The 17630-nt window shown below is 44.3% G+C and overlaps 1 protein-coding gene across 3 annotated transcripts in view; it reads right to left on the bottom strand.

Moving 5' to 3' along the window:
• The window catches only part of ST7 (suppression of tumorigenicity 7), a 228699-nt gene that overhangs the window by 18167 nt on the left and 192902 nt on the right, over nt 1-17630 (bottom strand). For 2 of the 3 annotated variants that reach the window (XM_039508628.1, XM_039508634.1), the window contains one exon: nt 3444-3594. In XM_039508628.1, the coding sequence (XP_039364562.1) occupies nt 3444-3594 (151 nt within the window). The remainder of the gene's footprint in view (nt 1-3443; nt 3595-17630) is intronic. The other variant, XM_039508630.1, reaches the window with a different exon arrangement.

The raw sequence follows: 17630 nt of genomic DNA, 5'->3' as shown, positions 1-17630 counted from the left end.
AGCTTGCCATAGAAGGAACAATCTGCTTTCCTCCCAGAAGCAAATGTGAAAATGTACCACGAAGTAATTTACTTTAAGAAATGCTAGCACTCAACTTTGTCCAAGTCCCACCCAGATAAAATTTAGTAATATGCATTTTTAGGCATTAACTTTCTACATATAAGCTGGTAAAGTGACAGAGGCTGGTAGTTTAAGTAACTTAATGGCATGCTATAATTTTAAGATATTATTGCTATGTAGATAGATATCAGTACAGAGAGCATCAGCAAGTGATCAAGTACTGCACTCATTGCTGCACTCAATGGATACATAGTGCTAGGAAGAATTAGGACCCAGTTAAGTTTTTATTCCTCTGCATTGATTTATATGAGTTTAAATTTTGGTAGAACAGAGATGCCCAGGACGCTGTTTGCATATAAGTGACATGAAATTGACAGAATGATATAACACAATATAATCAAATGTTTAATTTACAACATCTATAAAGAATATTAATTAGAGAAGAGAGATGCAACTGAAAGATACTAATATAGGGCCAAACACTGAGCTTCTGACTCAGTTTTTACTTAGGCAAAATCCTATTAAAATAAATGGGAATCTGCCTGAGTGAGGAAGGAGTAAAAATTTGAATAAGGCCCTCAGGATCTGGCCCATTGTTTCCATTTCTCTGAAATAGCTATGCAGAATGGATTACAGCTGTTCCTTTGAGAAGAAGTTGGAAATGAGTGGCCATTATTTGGATTGACCCATGTGTAGGATAAAATACATTTTCAAGTAGCGGTGGAGGGAAGAAAAAGAGAAAATAGTCAAACTGTAGTAAGAGGTCCCATTGTTACACAGCAAAGAATGCTTCAATAGGAACCCGAGCAAGAAATTACTATGAGCAATTATATGATCTTGTGGTAATGCCTTTCTGAACACAATTGCTATGAAATGGTGAGTGGAGGAGAAGAAACAATACAAAATAGAAGAGAAAAAGACCAGGCCACCCGGGCGGGGGGGAGGAGAAGTGGGGCAATTTGCCCCAGGCCCCACAGGGGCCCCCACGAGAGTTTTTCAGGGCCCCAAGAGCGGGGTCCTTCATTCGCTCCGGGGGCCCCAGAAAACTCTCGCGGGGCCCGGGCCCCCGGAGCTTCTTCTGCTCAGGGTCTTCAGCGGCAATTTGGCGGCGGTGGGGGGTCCTTCCAGCCTGGGACCTGCCACCTAAGTGCTGGGTCTTTGGCGGCAATTCGGCCGCGGGGGCCCCCCGCCGCCAAATAGCCCAGGCCCCATGAATCCTCTGGGCAGCTCTGGAAGAGACACTGTCAAAAGTGAGCCATTGGGAAGGAATAGGAGATGACAAAGGAAACAATGGAGGGGACTGATCTGGGGATAAATAAGTAAGTAGTGAGAGAACAAGTAGAATACTGAAGTGCATGCGTGTGCGTGTGTGTGTGAGACATGTGGGGCAAACACAATGGAGCAACCCACCCACAGCAAGGAAACTGAATTATTTATTGAACATCACCAGTTTGCAGGGAGTGTTACAATACATAGACACAGATGCATCCCTTTCCCAAAGAGTTTACTGTACAATCTAGATTAGACAAAATTCAGGCCAATGGTTTATGAGAGGATGATTGACTTTAATTAAGCTTGTGTAAAACGTATTTCTTTGGTGGATTATCAGTGTGCTAGGCATGGTGGGAAAGGTGTACTTTAAAGGTGAGGGCTGAATGAAGACATAATGTAGAGAAAAAAACAGGTCAGAAAGAATGGAACATAGGGAGGCTGCAAAGATGAGGGAAATCAGAAAAGAGCAGAGCAGAAAAGGGGAAGTGAACGGTGATTACAGAAAAAAAAGTCACTATAGACAATCTCACCAAAGGTCATTCTAAACACCACTTTTTTTTTTAATTTCCTGGGGGTTCTTTTTCAAGTGGTTATAAAGGCGAAAACCCTTTACAAAATTAAAATTCAACACAGTTATTGAAAACACAAAATATTTCAAATGTATTATCACCAGGGTGGAAAGAATACAGCTTACTGAATACAAAAACATTATGTTGATTTATTTGGTTTAATCATGATAATACTCTTTGTATTTTATAGTGTCTTCAGTATCAGGCTCTCAAATATGAATGAACTAAGCTCCACAAGACCTCTGTGAAGAAATAAATTATCATCCCCATTTTACGGGTGAGCAAAATGAGGTACAGAAGATAAGTGATTTTGCTCAGTGTCACACAGCAAGTAGAACCCAGATCTCCTGAGTCTTCGGTGCTGCGCCTTAAGCACAAGGCTTTGCTTTCTTCCCCCTAGTTAAATGAAGGAAGTTTGTATTTGCAAACTGACAATGGTAAAGGTAAAACTGAACTCCAGATTAGTCACCGTAATGCAGTCCCTGGGGGGAATACTATAGTATATTAATCCTCAGGGGTGGCTCTAGACATTTCACCGCCCCAAGCATGGCGGCATGCCGCAGGAGGCGCTCTGCTGGTCGCTGGCCCGCGGCTCTGGTGGACCTCCCACAGGCGTGCCTGCGGAGGGTCCACTGGTGCCACCAGGCGACCGGCAGAGCACCCTCTGCGGCATGCCGCCCCAAGCACGCGCTTGGCGTGCTGGGGCCTGGAGCCGCCCCTGTTAATCCTGGCCCTGAATTTGGAGACATAGTTCCATGGGGCATGATCCTACATTCCTTATGCTCCCAAAACTCACTGAGTTCAGCAGACTTCAGGGTTCCTCTGACATTATGCCAGCTGGGGATCACCAGAGCACAGTGGCACTGGCACTGCACCCTATTGCTCCTTACACCAGGGGCAGAGTGGGAAGGAAGTGTTATAAGGGGATTCCACCCATGTTGGGGAACCCTCAGCTGTCCAGTTAGGATAGTTTTACGGTCCCTTTGCATCTCTGTAGCAACACAAAGGGGCTGTATGTGAGGTCTGTGTCAATAAGACTCAACAAAAAACCTACGTAGTTCTGTTGAACAACAATATTATAGCTCATACAGACTTATCATAAAAGTCTCCTCATTGTTAGCGGTATATTTCCTAGGCAATATTTGGCTTTGTAATTAGCACAGAATTTGAGGGTCCAAAATTCATTAGAGGCCATTGACAGGGTTTGTTAACTGTTAATTTTCCACAAAGGGAGTGGTTACTGGTGTGAGCAGGAGGCTGGGAATCAGGACTCCTGTGTTCTCTTGCCAACTTTGCCAAAAACTTCTCTGCATGGCCTGAAGAAAGGCAACTTGACTCATCTACAGAATGAAACAAGAATACATATCTACCACCCAAAGGTACTGTGAAGTTTAGTTCATTAATGGTTTGAAGTGCTATGAGGGCCTTAGATGGAAGGCGCTGCATTGTATAAATGATTATTTACTCATAATACTTCATGGAAATATGTGGTTATATTGTTTCAATCCCTGTAAAATGTTTCTGAGAAAGATAATTACTTACTGCCTTCCCACGTACAATGTAAAAGATTCAGTGCCCCCTCTACCCTTTTCCAGTGCTGAAGGTGAAAGAAAGCATATGCTATTGCTTCACTGTCCCCTCTCTTCAGAATATGTTCAGGGGGCAGTATTAAGCTTTTCATTTCTAGTAGATACTGCAATACAAAAAGAGAATGCAATTATTTCACAGTAATAATAAACACAGTAGCTGCTTGCAAGTCCTCAATGCACACTGAAAGCTCTATTTCTCTAAAGTACTTTTATTCCTAACTGTTTCATCAAATATGTAACATCACAAACTGCACTTGAAGATAATTATTGTATTATCCCAAACACTAAAATATGCCACCAGATGATTAATGTTGTGCTCTTCAGCTGTACTGGGCACCACAGAGAATTTCAAAATGAGATGTCTCTCTTATCAAAGGGAAAGAGAAATTTTAAAAACCCCTCACACAACAGAATTACAACAGCTTTTGAATTAAAGTATTTATAATACAAGAAATGATGTGAGAAAGTAATGAGGTGCTTAAAGAATTTAGCCTCTCTCCAAAGAAATGGGCAATAATTTTAGCTCATACACAAGGTCTTCATAAAACTATTTCCTTACAATCAGTGTATTATCAAGGATATGAATGTGGTAAAGTTTGCACCAGTGTCTGGATGCTTCTAATTCCGTGGTGGGATAAAGGAGCACAGAAATGGACAGTGATTTTGGGTGCCTCAATTTTTGGGTGCCCAACATGAAACACCTGAAAACAACCTGATTTCCAGAGGATGGGTGCTCACCATTCACGCTGGGCACCCAAAATCACTTCAGAAAATGTAGGCCAAGTTGTTTATTGCAACATGGAACGTACCAATGTCTAACACACAGACAAGTTCCCCAACATACAAAGTGACAGAAATCCCAAGAATGTCCATGATACAGCAGTAGTTAAAGCCCCCAAATCTGTCCAAATGGATGAGCTTCTCTGAGCCTCTATCTACGTTCCCCATAGGTTCCATCTGCTGGGTGACTCTCAGACCAGCACATGACTCCTTCTGCCTTGGTTCTATCTGCCTAACAATTCTTAGAGAGAGAGAGAGAGAGAGAGAGAGGTATCTGTATTTTAAAGGACCCAGACTCCTCTTCTTTCCCAGCCTGCTTTACCATGAAAGGGATGACAGGTAGTTATTCCCTGTCTTTACATAGCCCACTTCAAGTAACTTACTCTTTCTTCTTTGCTGTAGAGCAAAGTGGCTCTGTGCCAGGACCTGGGTTCACCTTCAGGGAAGAAGACAAAACTTTCCACAACCTGCTTCTTGGTCTTCTGAAACTGTATTAACCCAGTGTTTTTAGCACTGGGGAAAAGGGGAACTCTGACCTACCCTTCTCTCCAAGCATCAGTTACAATGCCTTAATGAAACTTAGATCAGGATGACAAGTTGAGCTTGTTATTAAACAATGACTTGTTCTTCTTTGAGACCCAATTCTGATTCCCCAGTGACTTGTCTGGTCACGATGAAAGCAAAGGAATAAACAACCAAAGTGCTACTTCTAGGATGCAGAGCAGTAATAACATTGCACTACAAAAAAGGGTGAGTTATGGATATGTATAAAAGTTTCTTCTTCTGCAAGTGCCAACAATGTGCTCAGCCCTGTATGATTCAGTTATCAAGAAAGTGCTCTGCACAAAAAGTTTACAGTCTTGAACACAGACAAGATCCACTGGGAGATCTAGAGGAGGGAGATACCTTGGAGAAATCTCTTATCCTCCCGACCCTCTTAATCTAATATTTTCCATTTTTTTCTATTTGTGGGTGTTGTAGAAGAAGGGAATCTTTAGATATACTTTAATAAAAATGTGTGTGTGTGCGTGTTCGTGGCAGAGGGAGCTAGCACATGGATACAGGGAGTGTATTCCATACATAAAGAGCGGCGTAGAAGAAAGTACGAAGATGGGAGTGGCAGAAGGAAATGAAGGTGTCATCAGGGCCAGAGTGATGTGGGTGAGGGAGAATAATGAACACCAATGGGAGACAAGATTCCAGTTCTAGACTGAAGTGGAGATAGGCAGGCTCTTGAAGGCTAGGATGAGAACTTTACACTTGATACAACAGGCAATAGCCGGTGGGCTGATTTAAAGAGTGGGGTGCAGGGCCGGCTCCAGACCCCAGCGCGCGAAGCGCGTGCTTGGGGCGGCATGCCGCGGGGGGCGCTTTGCCTGTAGCCGGGAGGGCGGCAGGCAGCTCCAGTGGACCTCCCCCCAGGCGTGCCTGCGGATGCTCCACTGGAGCCGCGGAATCAGCGACCGCCAGAGCGCCCCCCGCGGCGTGCTGCCTTGCTTGGGGCGGCGAAATTGCTAGAGCCGCCCCTGGTGGGGTGACATGGTCAGATCCAAAGGCAAGGATAATGTTGGCTTCAGTGTTTGGATGGATTAGAAGCGAGTGATTTGGCTATCATGAAGGAAGAGGGAAATAACAATGGCTTCACAAGCACATTAGCCATCAGGATAGAAAAAAAGGGAGATTTTAGTAAGATTATGTTAAAAGAAACCACCAGATTTAGGCAGGCTGGATGTGTGGAGAAAAGGAGAAGGGAATTAGAGGAGACCCCAAGATTGCAAGCCTGAGCGATAGAAAGAAAGGAGAATGGCAGAAAAGTGAAGGTTGTAGGAGGTAAATGATTGAGCTCTGTTTTGGTCGTGTTGAGTGTGAGCTGGCAGTAGGCCCTCCAAGGCAATATGTAGGAGAGGCAGATGTGTGGGACTAGATGGAATGGGACAAAGCAAGCATTGAGATATAGACTTCTGAATCATCCATATGTAGAGGATTGTAGAAACCAAGTGAGCAGAGAAGGTAGGCAAGACATAAGGTGCAGGGGGAGAAGAGGAACATACTAAAAGAGAAACCTGCAGAGAAAGGAGGACAGGAGCTGCCAGAGGAGTCCCTGAAAAAGCAGTAAGGGAGACAGGAGGAGAACCATGCGAGAACATGGGTATGAGAAAAATTGCAAACATTTCTGCACAATTTCCTCCATGTTCTTTGACACAATTTCAAAAACTTTGAAATTTTCAGACCAGCTATACTACTGCTATTGCTAATATATAGGGCCCTACCAAATTCATGGCCGTGAAAAACACATCACAGACCATGAAATCTGGTCTTCCTTGGGAAATCTGGTCTTTTGTGTACTTTTACCCTATGCTATAGGCAGTGTTTCTCAAATTGGGTGTTCTGACCCAAAAGACCCCAAGGCTATTTTAGAGGGTTGCAGTATTGCCACCCTTACTTCTGGGCTGCCTTCAGAGCTGGGCACCATAATATGCCATCCTCACTTCTGTGCTGCTCCTGGCAGGGCGCTGCCTTCAGAGCTGGGTGCCCAGCCAGCAGCCGCCACTCTCCAGCCACCCAGCTCTGAAGGCAGCATGGAAGTAAGGGTGGTAATACCATGACGCCTTTACAACAGCCTTCTGACCCCCTCTAGTGTCAGGACCACAGTTTAAGAAATGTTGACTAAAGGGCTTTATATGTTTATATTTTACCATTTTAAAATACATATTCATGCTTTGTTACAACCGATGTAATTTAAGATTTAAATATCTGAAACCGTGAAATTCCAGATTTTTTAAATGCTATGACTGTGAAATTTATGAAAATGGATTGTGAATTTGGTAAGGCCATGCTGATGTGGGATGGTAGAAAGGTTACTGTGATACTCAGATGACAGATATTCCTGTTTTAATGGAATATTACGATCTGCTACCAAGATATGATTTCTGTATCCCACACCTGAATATGTATTTTGTTTGGGGGTTGTCTGTGCTCTATCCTCACAGATAGAGAAAGCAATAAAGTCTTGGTTTAAGAGCTGTTATAATACATGGAGCTATTTGATGGCCTATATCGGAACTTTGGAGTGGTGAGCATGTACGGGGAGACTTTGGCAAACCAGTAAAGTGCTTAAAACCACTATGGATTATTGTTAAAAAGCAACCTAGTCAGCAATCTGTAAATTGGCCATTCAGCAAACTCAGCTTGACCAAGGCAGGAGGGGAGAGGTTTTGGGGTGCTATGGAAGGGGCAGCTTGACCCCGCGTCCTTCCTGATAAGAATTGTGTTAAAGTTGCTGATACATGCATTTTAAAAGAGCAGGAATAGAAAGGTCTCAGAGCTGCAGACTCTGCAAAAACCCACACCTGGTTAATCAATAATCAGAAGGAACCTCCTGCTTGAAACTGCTTACTTAACAAGTTTTCTTTAAGGGACATGTCATTCTATTACTAGTGTATAAATAAGGGGAAAAAGCTTGAGATAGTGGGACTCGTTTGGGGACTCTTTGGGACTGGTCTCTCCCTCTGGATGCATCTTGTGTTCCTCACCGGCCGCGGTGTCACTCGAGAGCCACACTCAGCTTTGGTAATTATTAAGGGCTGGGGGTGTTTTACTAATCTTGTTGCGGACGTGTGTAAGTGCTTGAGACTAGTAAAGTTTAGCTTTAAGTGAAAGCACTCTTGTGTTGTCCTGTTTGTGTCAGCCATTTATCAGTCGGACGTCCATGTCTCCCCTGATTTATTTCCTGACACCACCTCGCACAGAGTAAAAGTTACCAAGAGCTTTGTGTTGAAAGAACCCCAGGTAACAAGCAGACTGGTTTTGGTGGGAGTAGGGAAATGCATTCACCAGGGGAATAAGCTGGTGACAAAGCGTTGATCAAACATAAGCCAGAGATGCATGATAAGGGAGCCCAGCATGATGGACTAGAGACATGCTCTCTCTGATGAAACTGAAGGTAGAAAGCCTGGCTGGTAAGCTTATAGCAAAGATCAATCCTAGACAAGAGAGATATGTGGTTAACTTTGTTTTGTTTGTAAATCTCCTTTTACTCTGTGCTTTTACTCTACTATTTAAGTATCTTGCTTTTGAAGAAACAGTGCTGTGTGTCACACTGGACATCTGCCTTCAAAAAGAGAATCAAGCCACCCCACACCCAGAGGTTCTTGTCGAGTTAAAAGGGGCTGGGAATGCAGACACCTACCCTGGCTTTGGTCTAGAAGGACAAGGAATGCAGAAGGAGTAGAAAGAGCTGAACATGACTGAAATCCTATTAAGCCCTCAGAACAGGTCTTGTTCCGGTCCTCTGCAGTGGGGTCAGTTCCACCCTCTTTGCACAGAACTGCCAATGTTTCAATGGAAGTTCCCCATATGGAGGTCATGCAGGAACAGGTCCCGGGTTAATGTCAAGATGAAAGCTGGGTGGAGAATGGCAATTCCGTTTCATGAAAAATTTTGAGATTTTGAAATTTGATTTCATTCCAATTCAGAACCACCCCCTCCCAAAGTTTTGAACTTCCCTGTAAAACAGAATTACAGTTCTTTGCCCAGCTTCACTGGGATCCTGGCTCCAGGGATCAACACAAGATCAAAAGTTAGTAAATGAAAAAAAAAAGCCACCCAGCTTTGAGGGCCCATCAACAGTCTGACACTACACTACACTAGAAGCAGTTCCAAATGCAGATGAAAAGTCGATTAACAGGCAAAATAGGCAACATATCAAAGAGACAGCTGTCACTGGGGGAAACAGATATAGCTGAACCTGACATATGAGCAGTGATGAGGTCCAGCACATGATCCACTGTCTCCAATACTATTTTAAAGAACAAAGTAATCACCGATGTAGAACCTCAGTGATGGCTGAGGGAGGATTTAGGATACCTTATCTATTTTAGCTAATAACAAGAAATAACTTAGGCCCCTCTGTGGTCATCTAGCCTGAACTCCTGTAAAACACAGGCCACAGACCTTCCCCAAAATAATTCCTATATGAACTACAGCATATGTTTTAGAAAAACATCCTATTGATTTAAAAATTGCCAATGATGGAGAATCCACCACAGCCTTTGGGAAGCTATTCCAATGATTAATTATCCTCACTATTGCAAATGTGTACCTTATTTCCAGTGTGAATTTGTCTAGCTTTGAACTTTGGATCTTGTTATACCCCTGTCCGCTAGGCTGAAGAGCCCATTGTCAAATATTTGTTGCCCATGGTGGCACTTATAGACAGTGATCAAGTCACCCGTTAACCTTCTCTTTGTGAAGCTAAATACATTGAGTTCCTTGTGCCTATCACTATCATAGGATTTGAGGGTGGGTGGATGGGGAAATCAGGCACGTAGCCCCTACTCCCCCCCCCCCCACCATGCTGGACCCAATATCTGGGCAGATCCTACAAAGCTGTATGGACTTTACTCCCTTCCACATCCCAGTGTGGCTGTGCAGAATCTTACTCGTCCTTATAGCCCTGCTACAGTCTAGCCATTGGAAAATAAATACAGGACTGATGCTGCTGTACCTGGCTGCATTTCCTGTCTTAGTCTCTACAACTGATTCCTGTGTCAAGAAGTGCTGCATTTTGTTGTGTCCTACAGGATGTCTGCCCATTTTGCTGAAGATAAATCTTATTATCACTATTACAGAAAAAAATCTAATGTTAAAAGAACATTATTAACATTGCAAATTCATGCACTAAAAAGTTAGGAAATGCCAGAATTAAGGTTCCCTGTGCAACTTTTATTTGGCCCTCTTGTGCATATGCATTATGATAGTCTCTAATTACACGAGCACATACTAGTTTTTCCACAGGATGCCAGCTTTATTCAGTGCATGGAATGGATGGTGCTCAACAATAGTTTGATTTAGCCTCTTTGTTCAATATGTAACCCCAGGCCTTAATTAGTGCAGACTATTCAAACCCTGGTCTGAGGAGAGAATTATTAATTTCCTCATGGTATTCCCATAGCACTCATGACTATAGTATCCAAGTGCTTCACCAACATTAATTTAGCATCACAACATCCCAGTGAGTTGAAGGAGAGCTATAATCCCATTTTACAGATGGGAGAGCTGAGGCACAGAGAGAATAAGGTCAAAACTTACCCAGAAGTGTCCACTAATTTTGGGTGCTCAATTTGAGACAGGTGGGGCCTGGTTTTCAGAGCACTTAGTATTATATATAGTCAAATCACAGCTTCCATTGACATCCCATTGAATCAGACCTGAGTCTCAAGTCAGGCACCCAGAATACGAGGTGCACAAGTTTAGTCTAGATAAGTTCATGGAGGATAGGCCCATCAATGACTATTAGCCATGATGGGCAGGGATGGTCATAGAATCATAGAAGATTAGGGTTGAAAGAGACCTCAGGTGGTCATCTCGTTCAACCCCTTGCTCAAAGCAGGACCAACAGCAACTAAATAATCCCAGCCAGGGCTTTGTCAAGCCGGGCCTTAAAAACCTCTAAGGGTGGAGATTCTACCACCTCCCTAGGTAACCCATTCCAGTGCTTCACCACCCTCCTAGTGAAACAGTGTTTCCTAATATCCAATTTAGACCTCCCCCACTGCAACTTGAGACCATTGCTTCTTATTCTGTCATCTGCCACCACTGAGAACAGCCGAGCTCCATCCTCTTTGGAACCCCTCTTCAGGTAGTTGAAGGCTGCTATCAAATCCCCCCTCACTCTTCTCTTCTGCAGACTAAATAACCCCAGTTCCCTCACCCTCTCCTTGTAGGTCATGTGCCCCAGCCCCTTAATCATTTTCGTTTCCCTCCACTGGACTGTCTCCAATTTGTCCACATCCCTTCTGTAGTGTGGGGACCAAAACTGGACATGATACTCCAGGTGTGGTCTCACCAGTGCCGAATAGAGGGGAATAATCACTTCCCTCGATCTGCTGGCAATGCTCCTACTAATACAGACCAGTATGCCATTAGTGTCCCTAGCCTCTGTTTGTCAGAAGCTGGGAATGGACGATAGGGGATGGATCACTTGATGATTCTGTTCATTCCCTCTGGGATACCTGGCATTGGCCACTGTCGGTAGACAGGATACTGGGCTAGATGGCCCCTTGGTCTGACCCAGTATGGCCACTCTTATGTTATGTTATATATATGTTATGCTAGTGGCCTCTTGTGAAAAGTTTTGTTTTATTGACATGCCACAGTCTCTTTACTCCACGAGTCCCAGTTCTCCCTCCACACCCCAGCTCGTCATCAGATCTGTCTCCACTCTCCCCATCCCAACCCACTTGTTGCTAGTCCTAATATCCTTGTCCAGTCTTCCTCCTCCCCTCAGCGTTTCATCTGATCCTAGTGTTCCCCTCCCACCTTGCCAACTGGCTCTCAATCTCGCCTCCTCTTTCCCTCACCATGTCCCAGTCTCTCTCCCTTTCCCAGTTTATTCCCATTCTCCTTTCCCAGTTTATTCCAGCTTCCCCTCTCCCTTGAGGCTCCTAGTTCCAGTCCTCAGCCCCAGTCTCCTTGTCCACCTAGTCCCATCTCCAACTTCCAGTCACAGCTCTCTTGCCACCCATTTCAGTACCAGCCTCGCCAGGCTCCTTGTCCCAATCTATTCCTTTCCCTTCTCCCAGTCTGGCTGTTACTTCTCCATGGTGCCTGGTTGCCAGCAAGGGGACCACTGAAAGCACAGGAGAGACGGGCTCCCTGCTCTCTGTACTGGTGCCCAGCCCCAGCCTAGAGCAGCCAAACCCAGGGAAAGTCTGACTGCATCCATCTAGCCCAGGGAGAGAGAGAGAACATCTCTCACTTACTGTAGGAATGGCACACGCGCAGTCTGCTCAGCACCATGAGCGGTGAGAGGCTCAAGCATGCCCACTGAAGACAGAATCTCTGAAGATTTTAGCCTCTAAACTCTAAGAAGTCTCCATTGAGCATGTGTGAACTGTGATTTTTTCAGAGGCTTATAATTTGGCCAAATTTGGGAAGACTAACAGGAAAAGCAAAAGGCACATCCATGACTCAAAGGCCATACCCCATGCCAAATTTCAAGACCCTGCTCCACAGCATGGGGACACGAGATATTATCAAAGGAAAGGTAGCCAGAGTTTTTTTTTTAACTTTGAAAAACCATGTATTATTCTTTAGCCTTGTTCTCAAAAATGGCTGAAACATTTTGGCTGAAACTTTCCAACAAAATTCGGCCTAAGGCAGAAAACTGGCATGGAAAATTTCAGCAAATTATGAGCAACTAAAAAAGGGTGTCATAATGGGAGCTGTCAAGCAATCTTAACAACAGATGGTGCTACCAGCCCCACCTATAAAACTCAACAGCCATCCTACTGTTTTTCTTACTCTGACTTCCCACCTGCACCCCAACCAACCTGTTATCTCATGCAGCTGTTTTATCTTGTCTTTTAGATTGCAAGCGGTTTGGGGCAGGGACTGTCATTTTCTATGTCTCTGCAGCGCCTAGGACAATGGGACCCTGAATTGGTTGGCCTTTAGTGCTACCATAATATAAATGTAAACAACACTATTACTAAAATCAGCAACTGAAAGTGACAATCAAGCATTGAAATAGTGTGCCTTTCCCAGCTTGGTCTGGGTTTGCATTGTTATTTAATGATGCCATATTTTGTCTAGCAATGCGTAATCCACCATGTATACATATGGAAGTCTACCTCTCAATCAGTGAGGCTAAAATGCAAATTATTATTTGTATTGTTGTAATGCCTGTAGACCTAATCAGAATCAGGGCCCCTTAGTGCTAAGTGCTGCACAAACACATAGATAGAGAGGGCACCTTTTCTAAAGAGCTTTCAGGTCATGATTAACTTCATTTCAATGTACACATATAGTGTAATCACGAAGTCACGTACAGACTCTTGCTACTTCGTTAACATGAATGAATATATATAATTTATTTGATTGCAGAGATGTACTCTGACCACTAATCCTCCTCTATTGGGACAACTTCTAACATTCCAACTTGCTGAGCAGCTTCAAACAGCTGTCTTCTTATAACCCCCCACCCCCCCAAAATTAAAAACAAAACAAAACCCCAAACAATCTAACCGAGAAATGTTTCTTCCTTTCTTCCAAATGTGCAATTTCCCTGTAAAATTACACCTGAGTCCCATAACAGGCAATATTCAGTCCTGCACCAGTGACAGTAAAGTCTTACAATCATGTAAGCTACAATATAAGAGCTTTATACCATCCCAGTGAGATGTATAGCATTATCCTTAGTAAGTTCCAAGATACTGGACTTTAAAGTTGTGATATTTACAGGCACAGAAAAGCTATTTTAGGTAATCTTGCAATTTATCATGACTCCCTCTGATGCCTGTAGAATTGGACTGATAGTAATTAAGAAGTCCAACTTTATGGGTGAAGAAATTTTTTTAAAAGTTGCATTAAATTGTTTAAAATCTCTCTAAAATGTTTCTGGAACAGCTTTTCTGTAATATACATGATATATGCAGAATATATGAATTTCTTGTGTGGCATATTATTTGTATTATTTATTTCTACAATGTACTAGGTGCTGCACAAACAGGGAGGCATTGTCTCTGCTCTGAAGACAAATTAAAAAGACAATCAGAAAAGAGAAGGGGGAAGGGATATTCAGGTGATGACTGGCCATATTTTGCTAAGGACTTGTCAACACAAGTTCAAGTAAAATCAATTTTTAAATTGGTTTAGTTATATTGGTGTGGACAATCTTAAATCGATTTAAACCTGACTTGTAAAAACTAGGGCAATTCTGTGTAAGCCAGACTTCTCATGTTATTTTTCTAGTTAGTTACATAGACGATCCTCTATTTGCTCTTCTCCTGCCATTATTGGATGGCTAATTTCTTATAGTGTCACAGGAGAAGTGGAGCTTCAGGAGGGATTTGAATGCACAGAGGGTAGTGGCCTTGCAGATCAGTTCAGAAAGGGTGTTCCATGAATAAGGAACACCTCAGAGACAGGTGTGATATTTTATGAGCACGAATTTGGGATGGCTGCCTTACAGATGAGTGTACTGAGTCAGGTAAGTAATCCCAAGTGAGTGCCTATAAAATCTTTGTGTATGTGTGTCTGTATTTTACACACACACTTAAACTGTTTCCATGTATTCTTCCATGCCACTCCTTAAGCATGGAGCACTCTCTCTAAGCTAGTCCCTAGTGACATTACCCTTTTCCACTCAAATCCCTCCTGCAGCCCCACTGATCCAATGATGCCTGCAAGAAACTGGAGATACAACTATTTTTAGAAAAGGAAAAGCCTTATGTTTTATATGTAGTTCGGAAGCACCAAAAGGCCCCATCAGCAACAGCACTCTATGGTGCTAGGTAGCAGAAACAGTCCTTGCAACCTAATTTAAAAGAGAATGCAGAAGAATTTCAACCCATTATACGAGCTGGTTGAAAAATAATGTTTTTCTGCAAAACATTAAAAAAATCGCAAATACTTTGTTGAAATTTTAAATATTTTGACCATCTCTTATTCAAGAGGTGAGAGGTACAAAGAATAAAAGGGAAGTGGGGAAGGAAGATGAGGATAACAATGATATGATCCAATATATCAGATCTTTAGGACAAGATTCCCAGTACAGGACTTGCCAATTCAGCTTTGATGTCATTAGTTATTATCATCATTTATACGGCACTTGGCTTTCTTTGTTCCCTGTCCTGACTTCATCTCCTGGTGTTGACACTGCCTCCTCACCTGCTCTTTCTCTCTCTCTCTCTCTCGTACTAACTGAAAAGTCTCTGCTTGCCCAGCCTGTTCCTTCTTACAGACCCCATATCAGCTCAAGTATAAGGAGACTGTCAAACTTCCCTCACTTTGTGTGTGTGTGTGTCTGTGTCTGTCTGAACCACTCTGCCGGACTCAGCAAAAAAATGTCACCAGTGCCTCAGGCACCATTGGGCTGGTGGTGGGTGTAAGAGGAAAGTGAAATTGTCATTGAAACACAACAAAAATGGAGGAGGTGCTCAGTGCCAAGAATAACTATTAACATAGAAAAAGCCTTCCAGCAATGCACACTGTTTTATGAGAGACCTTAAGCCAGGGGTGAGCAAACTTTTTGGCCCAAAGGCCACATCTGAGTATTGAAATTGTATGGCAGGCTATGAATGCTCACAAAATTGGGGCTGAGGTGCAGGAGGGGGGTGAGGGCTCTGGCTGGGGGTGTGGGCTCTGGGGTGGGTCCAGAAATGAGTTCAGGGTGCAGGAGGGGGCTCCAGACTGGGGCAGGGAGGTGGTGTGTGTGTGGGGGGGGGGTGGTGAGGGCTCTGGCTGAGGGTGCAGGCTCTGGAGTGGGGCTGGGGATGAGGAGTTTGGGGTGCAGGAAGGTGCTCCAGGCTGGGATCAATGGGTTTCGAGGGCAGGAGGGGGATCAGGGCTGAGGCAGTGGTTGGGGCATGGGAAGGGCTCAGGGGTGCAGGCTAAGGGTGGCACTTACCTCAAGCAGCTCCCGGAAGCAGCGGCATGTCCCCGCTCCAGCTCCTATGCTGAGGCGCAGCTAGGCCGCTCTGTGAGCTGCCTGTCCGCAGGCGCCACCCCTGCAGCTCAAACTGGCCGCAGTTCCTGGCCAATGGTAGCTGTGGGATCGGTGCTTGGGGCAGGGGCAGCACACAGGGCCCCCTGGCTGCCCCTAAATGTAGGAGCTGGAGGGGAGACATGCCGCTGCTTCTGGGAGCTGCACGGAGAGGCTCCCAACCCTGCTCCCTGGCTGGAGCGCGGGAGCGGGGCAAGCCCCAGACCCCACTCCTCAGCCGGAGCTTGAGGGCTGGATTAAAATGGCTGGTGGGACAGATGTGGGCCATAGTTTGCCCACCCCTGCCTTAAGCCATACGGTATTCCCGTAGCTGAAGTTGCGAATCTTACATCGCCCCTCTTTGAAAAAGGAACTTTGAAAAAGGAACCTCCAGTGATGTTGGCTCTTTACAAAGGAAAAGCCAGGGCGATGTGAAGTCACTTAACATCAGTGAAATTAGGTGCACCTCAGTGACTACAACAGAGGTGAAAATCTATGTGCATTTTTCATCAGTGATGTTTAAAGAATGTACCTCCTTTCCAAATAGAAAGATTCAGATTTTGTCAAGCTGCCAACAGATACTGGAGATTAGAGAGGTTCATGACTGCTAAGCTGATATGAAACACAAAGTTCTGTGGCCAGCCTAAGCTTGCTAGCCATTTCCATTTTCCTTATTCCCAAAGGGCCCAAGAAAAATCAGTGACTTTGTGTTCAAATCCAGTTGTAAGGGACAGCAGATGAGTTTACCTAATGGAAATGATTCTCAGGGAAAGAGTCACTGTATTTGCCTTTTCTCATATGAATTTCTTTATATTACAGAAATGCTAAAAATAACTTTGGAATGGTGCAGTACAAATTAGGTACAGAAGGTAATAATAATTGGAGATATACCAATCTCCTAGAGCTGGAATGGACCTTGAAAGGTCATTGAGTCCAGCCCCCTGCCTTCACTAGCAGGACCAACTTTTTTGCCCCAGATCCCTAAGTGGCCCCCTCAAGGATTGAACTCACAACCCTAGGGTTAGTAGGCCAATGCTCAAACCACTGAGCTATCCCTCCCCCCAGAAGCAGTAGCATGTCTCCCCTGGTACATAAGCACTGGGATTTGGGACTATTTAAAATGTTTCATTTTAAGGACTTTAGGAGAATTACAAGGCCAGCCTTGAATGTATTTGTATCCCATGCAAAGACTTTACCTCTCTCAGGGAAAAATAAATAGAACATGGAGGAGTGCATGAGTGCATATGGGAACTCAATGTCTGTCATAAATAAAGCTGTACCAGGTTACAGGTGGATACTGGACACCCCATATCTTCTATGTCTAACTCAGCAATCTCCCGCACCATGTTCCAGCACCGTTCCCATCTTTTCCTGTTTCCTTGAGAGTTCTCTTTTGAATCTCATTTTGCTAGTTCAGACTTTAATTCTAAGATGAAGAAAACATTCTGGGATATGCACTGGCTCTGAGGGTACGTCCAGACTACCCGCCGTATCGGCGGGTAGCGATCGATATATCGGGGATCGATATATCGTGTCTCGTCAAGATGCGATATATCGATCCCTGAATGCGCTCCCCATCGACTCCGGAACTCCACCAGAGCGAGCGGCGGTAGTGGAGTCAACGGGGGACCACGGTCGTCGATCCTGCACCCTGAGGATGGGAGGTAAGTCGGAATAAGATACGTCGACTTCAGCTACAGTATTCCCGTAGCTGAAGTTGCGAATCTTACATCGCCCCTCCCCCCTCAGTGTAGACCAGGCCCGAGGATGATAGGTTGCAAGTATCTGAGCTGGAAATTGTGAAAACAAAGAACTGCAGAGGACCTTCCATCCTTAGTAATGTTGTTCCCTGCCTACTCTCAATGGTGCAGCTGG

Source organism: Mauremys reevesii, linkage group 1 (genome assembly GCF_016161935.1).
Source record: "Mauremys reevesii isolate NIE-2019 linkage group 1, ASM1616193v1, whole genome shotgun sequence".
NCBI classification, from domain to species: Eukaryota; Metazoa; Chordata; order Testudines; family Geoemydidae; genus Mauremys; species Mauremys reevesii.
This window is presented reverse-complemented; position numbering and strand designations above follow the sequence as displayed.